This window comes from Prionailurus viverrinus, chromosome A3 (assembly GCF_022837055.1).
Source record: "Prionailurus viverrinus isolate Anna chromosome A3, UM_Priviv_1.0, whole genome shotgun sequence".
In the NCBI taxonomy this organism is placed as follows: domain Eukaryota; kingdom Metazoa; phylum Chordata; class Mammalia; order Carnivora; family Felidae; genus Prionailurus; species Prionailurus viverrinus.
This window is the reverse complement of record NC_062563.1, coordinates 62,947,059-62,959,543: the sequence shown is the minus strand read 5'-3', so window position 1 is coordinate 62,959,543 and position 12,485 is coordinate 62,947,059. Positions and strand designations below refer to the sequence as shown.

The following is a 12,485-nucleotide window of genomic DNA, read 5'->3' as shown; positions in this document are numbered from 1 at the left end:
ATCATAACACCTCACTCATGGAATAGTGAGGATTACAAAAATAACACATCATAAAAAAACAAATAACATATGGAAATTGCCTAGGACTGTATACTCCAGAAGTCCTATACCTTTGGCTTCACAGATAAACTCTATCTGACTTCTAAGACCTTATCTAGAAGTCTCCCAACGGAGGCCCAAACCCTGAGATCACTGGTTGCTGTTGAAATGAGATTAGTAGAAGAGGAAAGGTGGTCACAGGTTAGTTCTAAAGGGATAAGAGAAAATGGCCACAGATGGCTGCATTCTCCTCTTTGAAAGATAGTCTGAAAAGCCCTGGCTTCTGACTGGGGGCCTCAGCAAAGAGAAAAACAGAGTCCCCAATGACAGGGTAGAGAACAACATTCTGAGTCTCCAAATTCTGAGACCCTAATTTACTGGCTGTTGGCCTCTAACCTAGGGTAGCACCCTCATCTTACAGATAAGGATCGCTGAGTCCCAAAAGTTAAGCAGTTTACCGAAGCTTCTTAGCAAAGCAGCCAAAACTAAATTAAGGTCTCCCAATCCTCAGGCTGATGCTCATGGCATCATGCAAATATGTCTCACAAGCAGCCTCCAGACACAACTCCATGAAGGTATCCCCACCTCTCATGTTCCCTCCCTGCCACTCAACACACACAATATACCTTTCTACAGATAAGAACGTCTGAATGACCAACAAAGACAATCAATTTACATGAAAACACTACCTTAAGAACCAAAGCATTTGCTTCTAGGCCCAAAAGAAGCTGCCAAATGACAAAGACCAGGACTTCTCCAAAACATCTCTGGGTAAGAAACTGACAAGACAGATGGGGGCAGATACTTGCTTTAAGCTACTAGCTAAAAAACACAAATGAAATTAATCTCGGGGCGCCTGGGTAGCTCAGTCAGTTAAGCATCTGACTTTGGCTCAGGTCATGATCTCGTGGTGAGTTCGAGCCCTATGCTGGCCTCTATGCTAACAGCTCAGAGCCTAGAGCCTAGTTTGTATTCTGTGTCTCCCTCTCTTCTGCCCATCCCCCAACTCATGTGGTCCCTCTCTCTCAAAATTATAAACATTAAAGAAAGTTTTTAAGAAATTAAATCTCTAAAATTGAGCATATAAAAAAAGGAAGCCCAATAAATGACACAATCTCTTTTTCAGTACATTTCATGAAAACACAATTAAAGTCCCTACAGGCAGCCAGTCTTGTAAGGGACCAGTGGCCATCTCAATGACCAAAGGTGCCCCTTCCAAACTCTGGCTGTTTTTACTCCAAAATACATAAAAGGATGCTTAATACAAATAAAATCTAAGTTCACATACATCCTTAGTAAGGAAAGAAAATATAAAAAATGCCTACCCCAGTGAAAGCACAGTGACCAAGACTGCCTTCACAAGGTCTCAAAGTATCTCCTTCCCATAGGGTAACTACTAATCACAAAGGGAAATATAGTAACTTTACAGTGGAGAAACCTGGAAGATGCCACCTTAACCACACAGTCAAGGCTAACACCATCTATGATAAGACACATCAACTTCATGTATCCCCAGAGAAGATGTGCTGAGGGTTTATCACCTCTCGCATTCCTACCAAAAATGCATATGCTCTACCTAATCACAAAAATGTTAAAAACCTACATTGAGGGGCAGCCTACAAAATAACTGGCCACAAGTCTTTAAGATGTCAAGGTCATGAAAGACTAAGGAATAGTATCAAATTCATGGAGACTGAGGAAACAAGGCAACTAAAAACAACATGTGATCCTGGACTGAATACCGCACAGAAAAAGGACATCAGTGAAACAATGGACAATATCAGCACCTACAGATTATAGTGTCATACAATGTTAATTTTCTCATTTTGATAATTATACTTTGGATATGTAAGACATCAACATGTGGAAATCTGAGTTAAGGGTATGTAAGAATTTTTTGTACTATTTTTGCAACTCTTTATAAATCTGAATTAGTTCATGTAAAACAGTTCCCATTTTCACGGAAGCAGATTTAGTCTATAGTTACATCATCACTTCACAGGCATCTCTCCAACACTGTAACATGGCTCTCTCACAGCTCTGGGAGAACCTACGCACCTGAGATTATCGTCAGCTCCCCCAACTACCACCAAGCTGTTCTCAGCTCGAATCTTCTCCCGGAAATCCTCCATGGCTTCAGGATGACACTGCAAGGAATTCTGCCCAATGACAAAGAGGACTGGAGTCTTCATATCCAAGAGGGGATCATCCACATCCTAAAACATGTATAAATTTTACTATCAGCCAATTACTATTCACTGTGCACTGACCTGGCAAGTCCACTGAGGGGAGTCAGCCTGGCAACTACAGTCACTAACCAGTTTGGGTGAGGTATGCACCCCCTTACCCTTACCAGCCAATGACCCAGCAATCAGCTACACCCCATGCTTACCCCTCTGGGACCATCCACAGTAAGTAAAGGAAACCCAAGGCAGACAACTGCAGTGACATACTCCATCACTGACACCTGGAAATAATACAAAAGTTTGTCTCAAGGTCAACTTCACTGTAGCTACATCCAGAGCTACCACCCAGAGTCCGGAGGTGGTCCAGACCTACCAGCTATTCCCATCTCCTCCCCACCAGTCCTAATCCTCAAGGGTGCCAGCCATAGTGGCAGCAGTAAGAGCACAGGGCACAAGATACACTGTACCACCTGGAGAACTGAAGCCCTGAGAGGATCCCAGTAGAGGGCTGAACCACAGGATGGGAAGTTCAGTGCTTCCAATCCTACCAATTCTCTATACTAATGTCTTGTTCACTTTTTCCTCCACTAATAGCAAATGCAATCAGGAGAACACAAATATTGTTCTTCTTCCTTACATGAAGAAAATCTCTCCTTTTTGAATTTAATAGTTAGCTCCCAGGCACTTGCAGTCGCTGACTAAATTCTGCCATTCCCAGGACCAGGGAGTTTAGGGAGATAGCCCTCTTCTTCTGGTGGCCCTGGATGTCATACTTAACCAGACGACATGAAGCAACACAGACTTCGCTTATTTGATCCACTTGAAAACTGGGGCTTTGGACAGGTCAGGGACACTTACACAAGCTAATGTACATAAAATAATAAAGAAAAGGTTCCCTGATGTCTTAGAAAGGCATAGAATATGAACACAACATCAAATTCCAAAGCTATTAAAATTTATGCCTGTTACAATTATCATTTTTTTGGTGGTTTTTTTTTGTTTTTTTTTTTAGGTGAGAGAATAGTATTTACATTTGGGGGTGGGGGAAGAATATTTTTTTCAGAAATACATGCTGAAATATATATAAATGAAATGACATTTGGGATTTTCTTCAAAATAATCGGAGGAAAGAGAAAGTGGGCAGGAGTAAGATGAAAGGAGCCTGATCGTAAGTTAATCACTGGTAACGCTGGGTGAGGGGCTCACAGGGTTTATTATAGGACTATTCTCCTTTTAAGTTTCTGCTTAAAATTTTTACAGTAAAGTTAAAAAATCGTCTTCTACACTTTAAAATGCATTTATGTAGGCAGATCATCTAGCACAGTGCCTGGAACATAAAAAAGAACTCAGGGGTAGCAATCAGCAGTACTAGTATCTATTATAAGACAACTTCCAAATGAGATGGGAATTACTTACGTGACAGGCCACCAATGCTCCTGTATTCCAGCCAATCAAGATAATGGGTTTGTGGGGGAAATGGCTGTGAATCTTTGCGGGAAGAGAAAGCAGACAGTAAGACAGGAGGCTATAGCTGGGTGCAGAACAACCCCAGAACGCTGGGTGTGCCCCAGTGAACTGAGGGCATTCTCACCTCCAGCACTTTGCTTCTCACTGCCCCAATCATATGCTCAAGACACTGCAGAACTCCTACTCCACTACCATTGTTCAGCAGATGGGTGGCTACAGGGATGACCTAAAGGAAAGAAAGTGGCAGCCATACCAGCAGAAGTTAGTTTCAAATCTTCTCTCAATTCTGCCTAACCTACCCTAAATCTCTTCAACCTTGGATAAGCACCATTCAAATTAAAAACCAAAAGAGAGTGGAGGGGATGCTCAACATTTAAGTCCATCCATTTTGATCCCCTCCTGCATTCTGTCTGCTTAGTCCTCCAAGCCTCTATGTCCACCCAGGAGACAGTTCCGCTTGTTCCCACACATACCTTGCCTAAGCAGGATAGCTGAGATTGCCAGAAGCGGTGGCGGCGTGAGGTGGGGAACACGGAGCTAGAAGGCCCAGAGGACGCAATGAGAATGAGAGGAGAGCCAGGGAGTTTGCTCTAAGAAGAAAGAACCCCAACAGAGAACCAGTGAGGAAGAGGTGCTGCTCCACAAAATCCCAAGTATCCCAATACCTTTCTTATCCCAACCAATGCTAATTTCCTTATGAAACTATGCTAAGCAGTATACACAACCAGTTATTAATGGGAAAAGTTAAACAAGTCATTTATTACCCTCTTGCTAAGATTCTGAGACTGGATTCTAAAAACTTCATGGGCCAAAGTTAAGTTTTGAGCTGCTCTAACTTACTGGTTTGTTATGAGAAAGCACCCCCACAGCAGGATCCCAGGGCCTCTTCAACAGGAGGGACAAGGCCTCAGCTCCTGCAGCCCCAGTCTTCGTGTTAGATGACACAAGCATCCGGTCAATCAAAGTAGGGATCTAAAAGCAAAAGCAAAGATGCTTCCAGTGTGAAGCAAGAGACCTGTCCACCAACAGTAATAGGGTGGGAGGACAGAACCCCATTATGAGCCACAGACAGACTTCAACTAAGCCTCTCAAACTTTACTCAGGGGCAAAAGTACAAATAAGTGGATAGTTGAAAAGTATGTCTCCCATCACTGAAGGTAAATGGATACAATCCTCTGGAAAGGACCCCAGTGATATGCATCAAGAGACTTAAATTCATTCCTATCCCTTTCCCAAAGGATTCTACTTCTGAGAACCTTTCCCAACAAAATATATCAAAACCACAAACACACACATATAGGGTTCGTGGGGGGGGGGGGGGGGGAGGGGAATGCAAAAGATAAATTCTCTCTCAATAATAATCAAAAAGATGAAACAACCTAAATATATCTATAAGAGTGGTTAAGCAAATTATCCATATAACTAGATATTAAGGGTTAATTTAAGATATTTAAAAGAATTTGTAGTAACACAGGAACACAACTTTACTAAAATATTAAAAATAAAATAGAGAAAAAGTGCTGTTAGAAAATATGACAAAATATTAATAGTGATATTTATGGAGTTATGGACAGCTCTTCCCTTTTTAGATTGCTGTATTTTCTAAATTTCTTCAATGAACATACTGATTTTATAAAAATTTTTTTTTAAATCTGCATTTTCATCTAGAATACTGCCTTCAAACTTTGGCATATTAAGGAAATCTGTTATTGTGTTCAAAATAATATAACTTATGTATTGTGTATATTGTGATTTATACTCTATCCTATTTTTCACTATTCACCAGAAATGTGACCTCACAGATGTGTAAAAATATAAGTTTCAGACATTCTAATGCTTACACTGAGAAGAAATATCTCTGGGAATTTCACATTACCCACAAAAGGTCAAAGTGACCTAGGGAAAAGGAAAAATTTTTTAATGTTAAAGGTAGTCTTTAGAAAAACAAAAAGGTTTTGAGAAACTGGACAATGAAAAGTACAATGGTGATGTGGGTTATAAAAGGTCAATCCACAGCTAACACCATACCCAATAGTGAAAAGCTAAGAGATTTCTTCTAAGATCAGGAACAAGATAAGAATGCCCACTCTTACTACTTTTATTCAACGCAGTATTACTATTAGTCCTATCTAGAGCAATTAGACAAGAAAAATAAAAGGCATCCAAAGTAGAAACGAAGAAGTAAAACTGTCACTATTTGTAGATGACATATTATATACAGAAAACCCTAACGACTCCACCAAAAAGCTGTTAGAACTAATAAACAAATTCATGGCACAAAAACAGACACTCAGATCAATGGAACAGAACAGAGAACCCAGAAATGGACACACAAACGTATGGTCAACTAATCTTTGACGAAGCAGGAAAGAATATCCAATGGAATAAAGCAGCAAGTGCTTCTGGGAAAACTGGACGGCGACATGCAGAAGAATGAACCTGGACCACTTTCTCAACCATACACAAAAATAAACTCAAAATGGATGAAAGACCTAAATGTAAGGCAGGAAGCCATCAGAATCCTCAAGGAGAAAGCAAGCAAAAACCTCTTTGACCTTCTTACTTCTTACTTCAACACATCTCCAGAGGCAAAGGAAACAAAAGCAAAAATGAACTATTGGGACCTCATCAAAATAAAAAGCTTCTGCACAGTGAAGGAAACAATCAGCAAAACTAAAAGGCAACTGACAGAATGGGAGAAGATATTTGCAAACATCTCAGATAAAGGGCTAGTATCCAAAATCTATAAAGAACTTATCAAATTCAACACCCAAAAAACAATCCAGTGAAGAAATGGGCAAAAGACATGAATAGACTTCTCCAAAGAAGATATCTAGATGGCCAACCGACACATGAAAAAATATTCAACATCACTCATCATCAGGGAAATACAAATCAAAACCACAACGAGATACCACCTCACACCTGTCAGAATGGCTAACATTAACAACTCAGGCAACAACAGATGTTGGCAAGGATGTGGAGTGAGAGGATCTCTTTTGCACTGCTGGTGCGAATGCAAACTGGTGCAGCCACCCTGGGAAACAGTCTGGAGGCTCCTGAAAGAATTAAAAATAGAACTACCCTATGACCCAGCAATTGCACTACTAGGTATTTATCCAAGGGATACAGGTATGCTGTTTCAAAGGGACGTAGACACCCCAATGTTTATAGCAGCACTATCAACAAAGCCAAAGTATGGAAAGAGCCCAAATGTCCATCAATAGATGAATGGATAAAGAAGATGTGTGTGTGTGTGTGTGTGTGTGTGTGTGTGTATACACACACACACATATACATACATATAGTGGAGTATTACTCAGCAATCAAAAAGAATAAAATCTTGCCATTTGCAAGTCAGTTAAGCGTCATCCACTATGTGGATGGAACTAAAGGGTATCATGCTAAGGGAAATCAGAGAAAGACAAATGTCATATGACTTCATTCATATGAGGACTTTAAGACACAGAACAGATGAACACAAGGGAAGGGAAGCAAAAATAATATAAAAACAGGGAGGGGGACGAAACATGAGAGACTCTTAAATATGGAGAACAAACAGAGGGTTACTGGAGGGATTGTGGGAGGGAGGATGGGCTAAATGGGTAAAGGGCATTAAGGAATCTACCTCTGAAATCATTGTTGCACTATATGCTAACTTGGATATAAATTTTAAAAATTTAATTTAATTAAAAAAAAGAACTAATAAACAAATTCAGTAAAGTTTCAGGATACAAAATCAATATACAAACATCTATCACATTTCTATACACTAATAACTAACTAGCAGAAAGAGAAATTTAAAAGACAATCCTGCTTACAACTGTATCAAAAAGAATAAAATACCTAGGAATAAATTTAACCAGGGAAGTGAAAGACATGTGCACTGAAAAATGTAAGATGTTAATGAAAGAAACTGAAAAAGACACAAACAGATATTTTTGCTCACAGATTGGAAGAATGTTGTTAAAATATCCAAAATACCCAAAGCAATCTGCAGATTCAATGCAATACCTATTAAATTCCAACAGGACTTTTCACAGAAATAGCACAACCCTAAAATTTGTATGGAACCACAAAAAAAAAACCCCACCAAATATCCAAAGCAATCATGAGAAAGAACAAAAGCTAGACACATCATGCTCCCTGATTTCAAACTATATTATCAGGTAATGGCAATCAAAACAGTATGATTGAGGCATAAAAACAGACACATCAGGGGCGCCTGGGTGGCGCAGTCGGTTAAGCGTCCGACCTCAGCCAGGTCACGATCTCGCGGTCCGTGAGTTCGAGCCCCGCGTCGGGCTCTGGGCTGATGGCTCAGAGCCTGGAGCCTGTTTCCGATACTGTGTCTCCCTCTCTCTCTGCCCCTCCCCCGTTCATGCTCTGTCTCTCTCTGTCCCAAAAATAAATAAATGTTAAAAAAAAAAAAAAAAATTAAAAAAAAAAAAAAAACAGACACATGGGTCAATGAAACAGAATAGACAACCCAGAAATAAACCTATGCTTATATAATCAATTACTCTATGACAAAGGCAAGAATACAATGGGGCAAATACAGTCTCTTCAACAAATTATGTTGAGAAAACCAGCTACATGCAAAAGAATGAAACTGGACCACTGTCTTATACCATACACAAAAATAAATTTAAAATGGATTAAAGATCTAAATGTGAGATCTGAAACCACAAAACTCCTAGAAGAAATCACAGGGGCACCTGAGTGGCTCAGTCAGTTAAGTGTCTGACTTCAGCTCAGGTCATGACCTCACAGTTCGTGGGTTCAAGCCCAGCATCAGGCTCTGTGCTGACAGCTCAGAGCCTGGAGCCTGCTTCAGATTCTGTGTCTCCCTCTCTCTTTGCCCCTCCCCTATTCTTTCTCTCTCTCTCAAAAACAAACATTACAGGAAGGAAGGAAGGAAGGAAGGAAGGAAGGAAGGAAGGAAGGAAGGAAGGAAGAAACTATAGGCAGTAATCTCTTGGACACTGACCTTAACAACATAATTATGGATATGTTCCCTCAGGCAAGAAAAACAAAAGCAAAAATAAACTATTGGGATTACACCAAAATAAAAAGGTTTTGCACAGCAAAAGAAACCATCAACAAAACGAAAAGGCAACCTCCTAAATGGGAGAAGATATTTGCAAATGATAGATCTGATAAGGAGTTAGTATCCAAAATATATAAAGAACTTATGCAACTCAACACCAAAAAATAAATAACCCAATTAAAAAATGGGCAGAGGACCTGAATACTTTACCAAAGAAGTCATGCACATGGCCAATAAACACATGAAAAGATGCTCAACATCACTAACCATGAGGGAAATGCAAATTAAAACCACAAGGACTCACCACCTTATACCAGTCAGAATGGCTAACATCAAAATAACAAAAAATAACAAGTGTTGGCAAGGATGTGGTGATAAGGGAACCCTTGTGTGCACTATTGGTGGGAATGTAAATTGGTGCAACCCCTGGGGAAAACAATATGGAGGTTCCTCAAAAAATTAAAAATAGAATTACCATATGAACCAGAAATTCACTGCTGGGTATTTATCCAAAGAAAATGAAAACACTGGAGTGCCTGGTTAGCTCAGTCAGTTAAGAGTCCAACTCTTGATTTCAGTTCAGGTCATGATCTCATAGTCGTGGGATCAAGCCCCATGCTGGGCTCGGCACTGAGCATGGAGCCTACTTGGGATTCTCTCTCTCTCCCCCCCACTCTCCTGCCTCTCCCCTGCTCGCACACACTCTCTCTCAAAACAAATAAACATTAAAAAAAAGAAAGAAAAAGAAAACACTAATTTGAAAAGATATAATAAGCACCCCTATGTTCACTACAGCATTATTTGTAATAACTAAGGTATGCAAGCAACCAAGTACCCACCAACAGATGAATGGATAAAGATGATGTGGTATATATATAATGGAATATACTCAGCCATGAAAAAGAATGAGATTCTGCCATCTGTGACAACATGGATGGACCTGGAGGATATTATGCTAAGTGAAGTAAGTCAGAGAAAGACAAACACCAAGTGATTCCACTTATATGTGGAATCTAAAAAACAAATGAACAAGCTACAAAACAGACTCATAAATACAGAGAACTGGCGGTTGCCAGAGGAAAGACAGTTGGGGGACAGGCGAAATAGGTGAAGGGGATTAAGAGATGCAACTTCCAATTATAAAATACATTAAGTCACAGAGACGAAAAGTACAGCATAGGAAATATAGTCAATAACACTATAATAACATTCTATGGTGACAGATGGTGACTACACTTACTGTGGGGAACACTTGAGTAATGTACAGAATTGTCAAGAAACTATGCTGCACACCTGAAACTATATCCCAATTATGCTTCAATAATAAAAATAAAAAATAAATTTTAAAAAATTTTAGACAGAACCTGATAGTCTAAGAAGAATCTGAGAATAGAGGAACCACTGCTGAGAGCGCAGCCTAGAATGGACAGTGCTCTGGAAAACTCCCCACTCTGCAATCCTGTACTCCAAACAGCTAAGTTGGCTTCTTGCCTCCTTCTCAACACGCCTCCCTGTTAAGTCCTTTGTCTCCTCTGTGGTAATTCTTTTCTCATCTGACCTCAGAGGTGACTCAAACCACCAGCTGCAGACAGGACTAGAGAGGCTAAAGTACATTTTGGTTTTCAAGCCCTACGCTCCATCCTGGAGACAGCAGGACTGAAGACATTTACACCACACAAAACATGAAATGATAACACGTCTCCTATTTAGCTTCAGTCATGTCCTCCAGGCTGACCAGGCAGTGACCTTGCCCAACCCCACTTCCTGAACCCACAGCAGAGACTGCTACCCCAGGACAGGACAGATGCCAATCACAGCCTTACCTTCCCTTTCAGTGTCTGCAAAGCATCCAGGTAGGCAGCCAGCATGGGCAGACTCAAGGTCTCCACCAGGGTGGTATGCAGCCACTGGATCAGCTTGGTGTCCCAGCTCACGCTTGCGAGAGCCTGCCGCACTCTCCTCGCACACTTGTCCACAGCAACACGGCGTAGTACTGGCTCATTGCAAGCCTGGATGATGTAAGTGAAGTGATAACACGTGAAGGGCCACCTTATTAACAACTGGAGTAGGTAGGGGGATCGTCAAGGTAGTCAGCCAGTAAGGCTGAACAAGGCAGAGCCCTTCTAGAGTCTTACCCCTTCATTGGCCAAGCGGGCAAGCCGGTCAGACTGCAGGGCTTTGAGGATCTTGTTAAAGAGCTTGTTCTGGGCCATTGTCCAACCAGTCCTATAAGAGAAACTCTGAGGAATTAAAGTCAAACTCCGGAGACACTCCTCATGCAAGTACACTGTACAAAGATTACGCCACTTTTTTTTTTTTTGTCTCCACTGTGAAACAATATAACTCAAAGCAGCTTTAATCTAAGACCACTGAGCTAAAGCACAAGACCTAGATTCTGGTCCCAATCCTGCCCATAAGTCACCTTAGTTTACATTTATATTAATATATATACTACAAGTCAAAACCAGTTATGAGTGAAATTTTTTCAGGGCTAGCAAAGCTAATTATCTAGAGGCTAAAATAATCCACTAATAAAAGCATGGCACCACTGCACAAATATATTTGAATTTCAAGAGTTTCAAGAGTTTAATATTTCACAAAAAAAGACAGCATGAACAAGCATTTTAATGTACTAAAACCTCAGACTAAGATAAGAGGCCTATTTTAATTAGCTTTAGGGGGCATCTAGGTGGCTTAGTCGGTAGAGCGTGTGACTTTCAATCTCGGGGTTGTGAGTTTGAGCCCCACGGCGGGTGTAGAGATTACTTTAAAAAACATAAATAAATAAATAAATAAATAAATAAATAATAAATTAGCTTTCTTTTTTAAAGTAGTCTTCACGCCCAGTGTGGACCCCAACACAAGGCTTGAATTCACAATCCTGAGATCAAGACCTGAGCTGAGATCAAGAATTGGATGCTTAGCTAACTGAGCCACCCAGGCACCCCAAAAATAATGCTTTAGGAATATAACAGATGACGCTTTTCTCCCACTCCCTAATATTCCACCCCACACTACCTCTCTCCCTTTTCTGTGTATATTTTTAATATTTTTCTGTATACTACACAATTAGCAAATTAACTTTTGAATGGTCTGTTCCATGTAAGTTAGTACTGAACCATCCTCCCATGCCACTGGCATACACACTTCTACTTTGATTAGGGAAGGCTTTGTGTATTGTCCTCCAACTTAGCTGTAAACTCCCTGCAATTAGAAACTAGTCCTCCTGCTCTTGTTCCCATCTCATCACACCTCATTGCAAGGGGCTTTTAAAGCCTCCTTCAGCCCATTCCTGGCAATCTTAATGACTCTGATACTCCCAACTCTGGTCAGTAATCTTCGTAAAGAGATTAAGAGAAAGTAATAGATGCCCAGTCAATATTTATTAACTCCCACTGCCTTAAAAAAAAAAAAAAAAACCACACACACACAAAAAAACTGGTGATGAAGTTACCTTTAAAAAAACAATTTAAGTGGATGCCAGACCCAAATGAGAACCTGGAATGAGATCATAGCAGCATTTCAATCAGTAGGGTTAAAGTAAGTAGCGCTGAGATGACCACTAGCCAAAAGGAAGAAGAAAATCTGGACACCTACGTATCACTCTTTATACCAAAATAAATTCTAGGTAGAAAAGTTAAATATTAAAAAATATAAAGTTACAAAAGGAATAGGAAAAAAGTGGCAAATATATATTTACCCAGAATGAGCGAGACATTTCTAAGTATGACCTAAGACCTAAA

At 40.2% G+C, this 12,485-nt stretch overlaps 1 protein-coding gene across 8 annotated transcripts in view; it reads right to left on the bottom strand.

Annotated features, from left to right (window-relative positions):
- Positions 1–12,485, bottom strand: part of KANSL3 (KAT8 regulatory NSL complex subunit 3) — a 43,205-nt gene that overhangs the window by 17,837 nt on the left and 12,883 nt on the right. For all 8 annotated transcript variants that reach the window (XM_047851823.1, XM_047851829.1, XM_047851824.1 and 5 more), the window contains 8 exons: positions 10,878–10,968; positions 10,566–10,751; positions 4,533–4,664; positions 4,166–4,282; positions 3,817–3,918; positions 3,642–3,713; positions 2,432–2,506; positions 2,098–2,255 (listed from right to left, as the gene is read on the bottom strand). In XM_047851823.1, the coding sequence (XP_047707779.1) occupies positions 2,098–2,255; positions 2,432–2,506; positions 3,642–3,713; positions 3,817–3,918; positions 4,166–4,282; positions 4,533–4,664; positions 10,566–10,751; positions 10,878–10,968 (933 nt within the window). The remainder of the gene's footprint in view (positions 1–2,097; positions 2,256–2,431; positions 2,507–3,641; positions 3,714–3,816; positions 3,919–4,165; positions 4,283–4,532; positions 4,665–10,565; positions 10,752–10,877; positions 10,969–12,485) is intronic.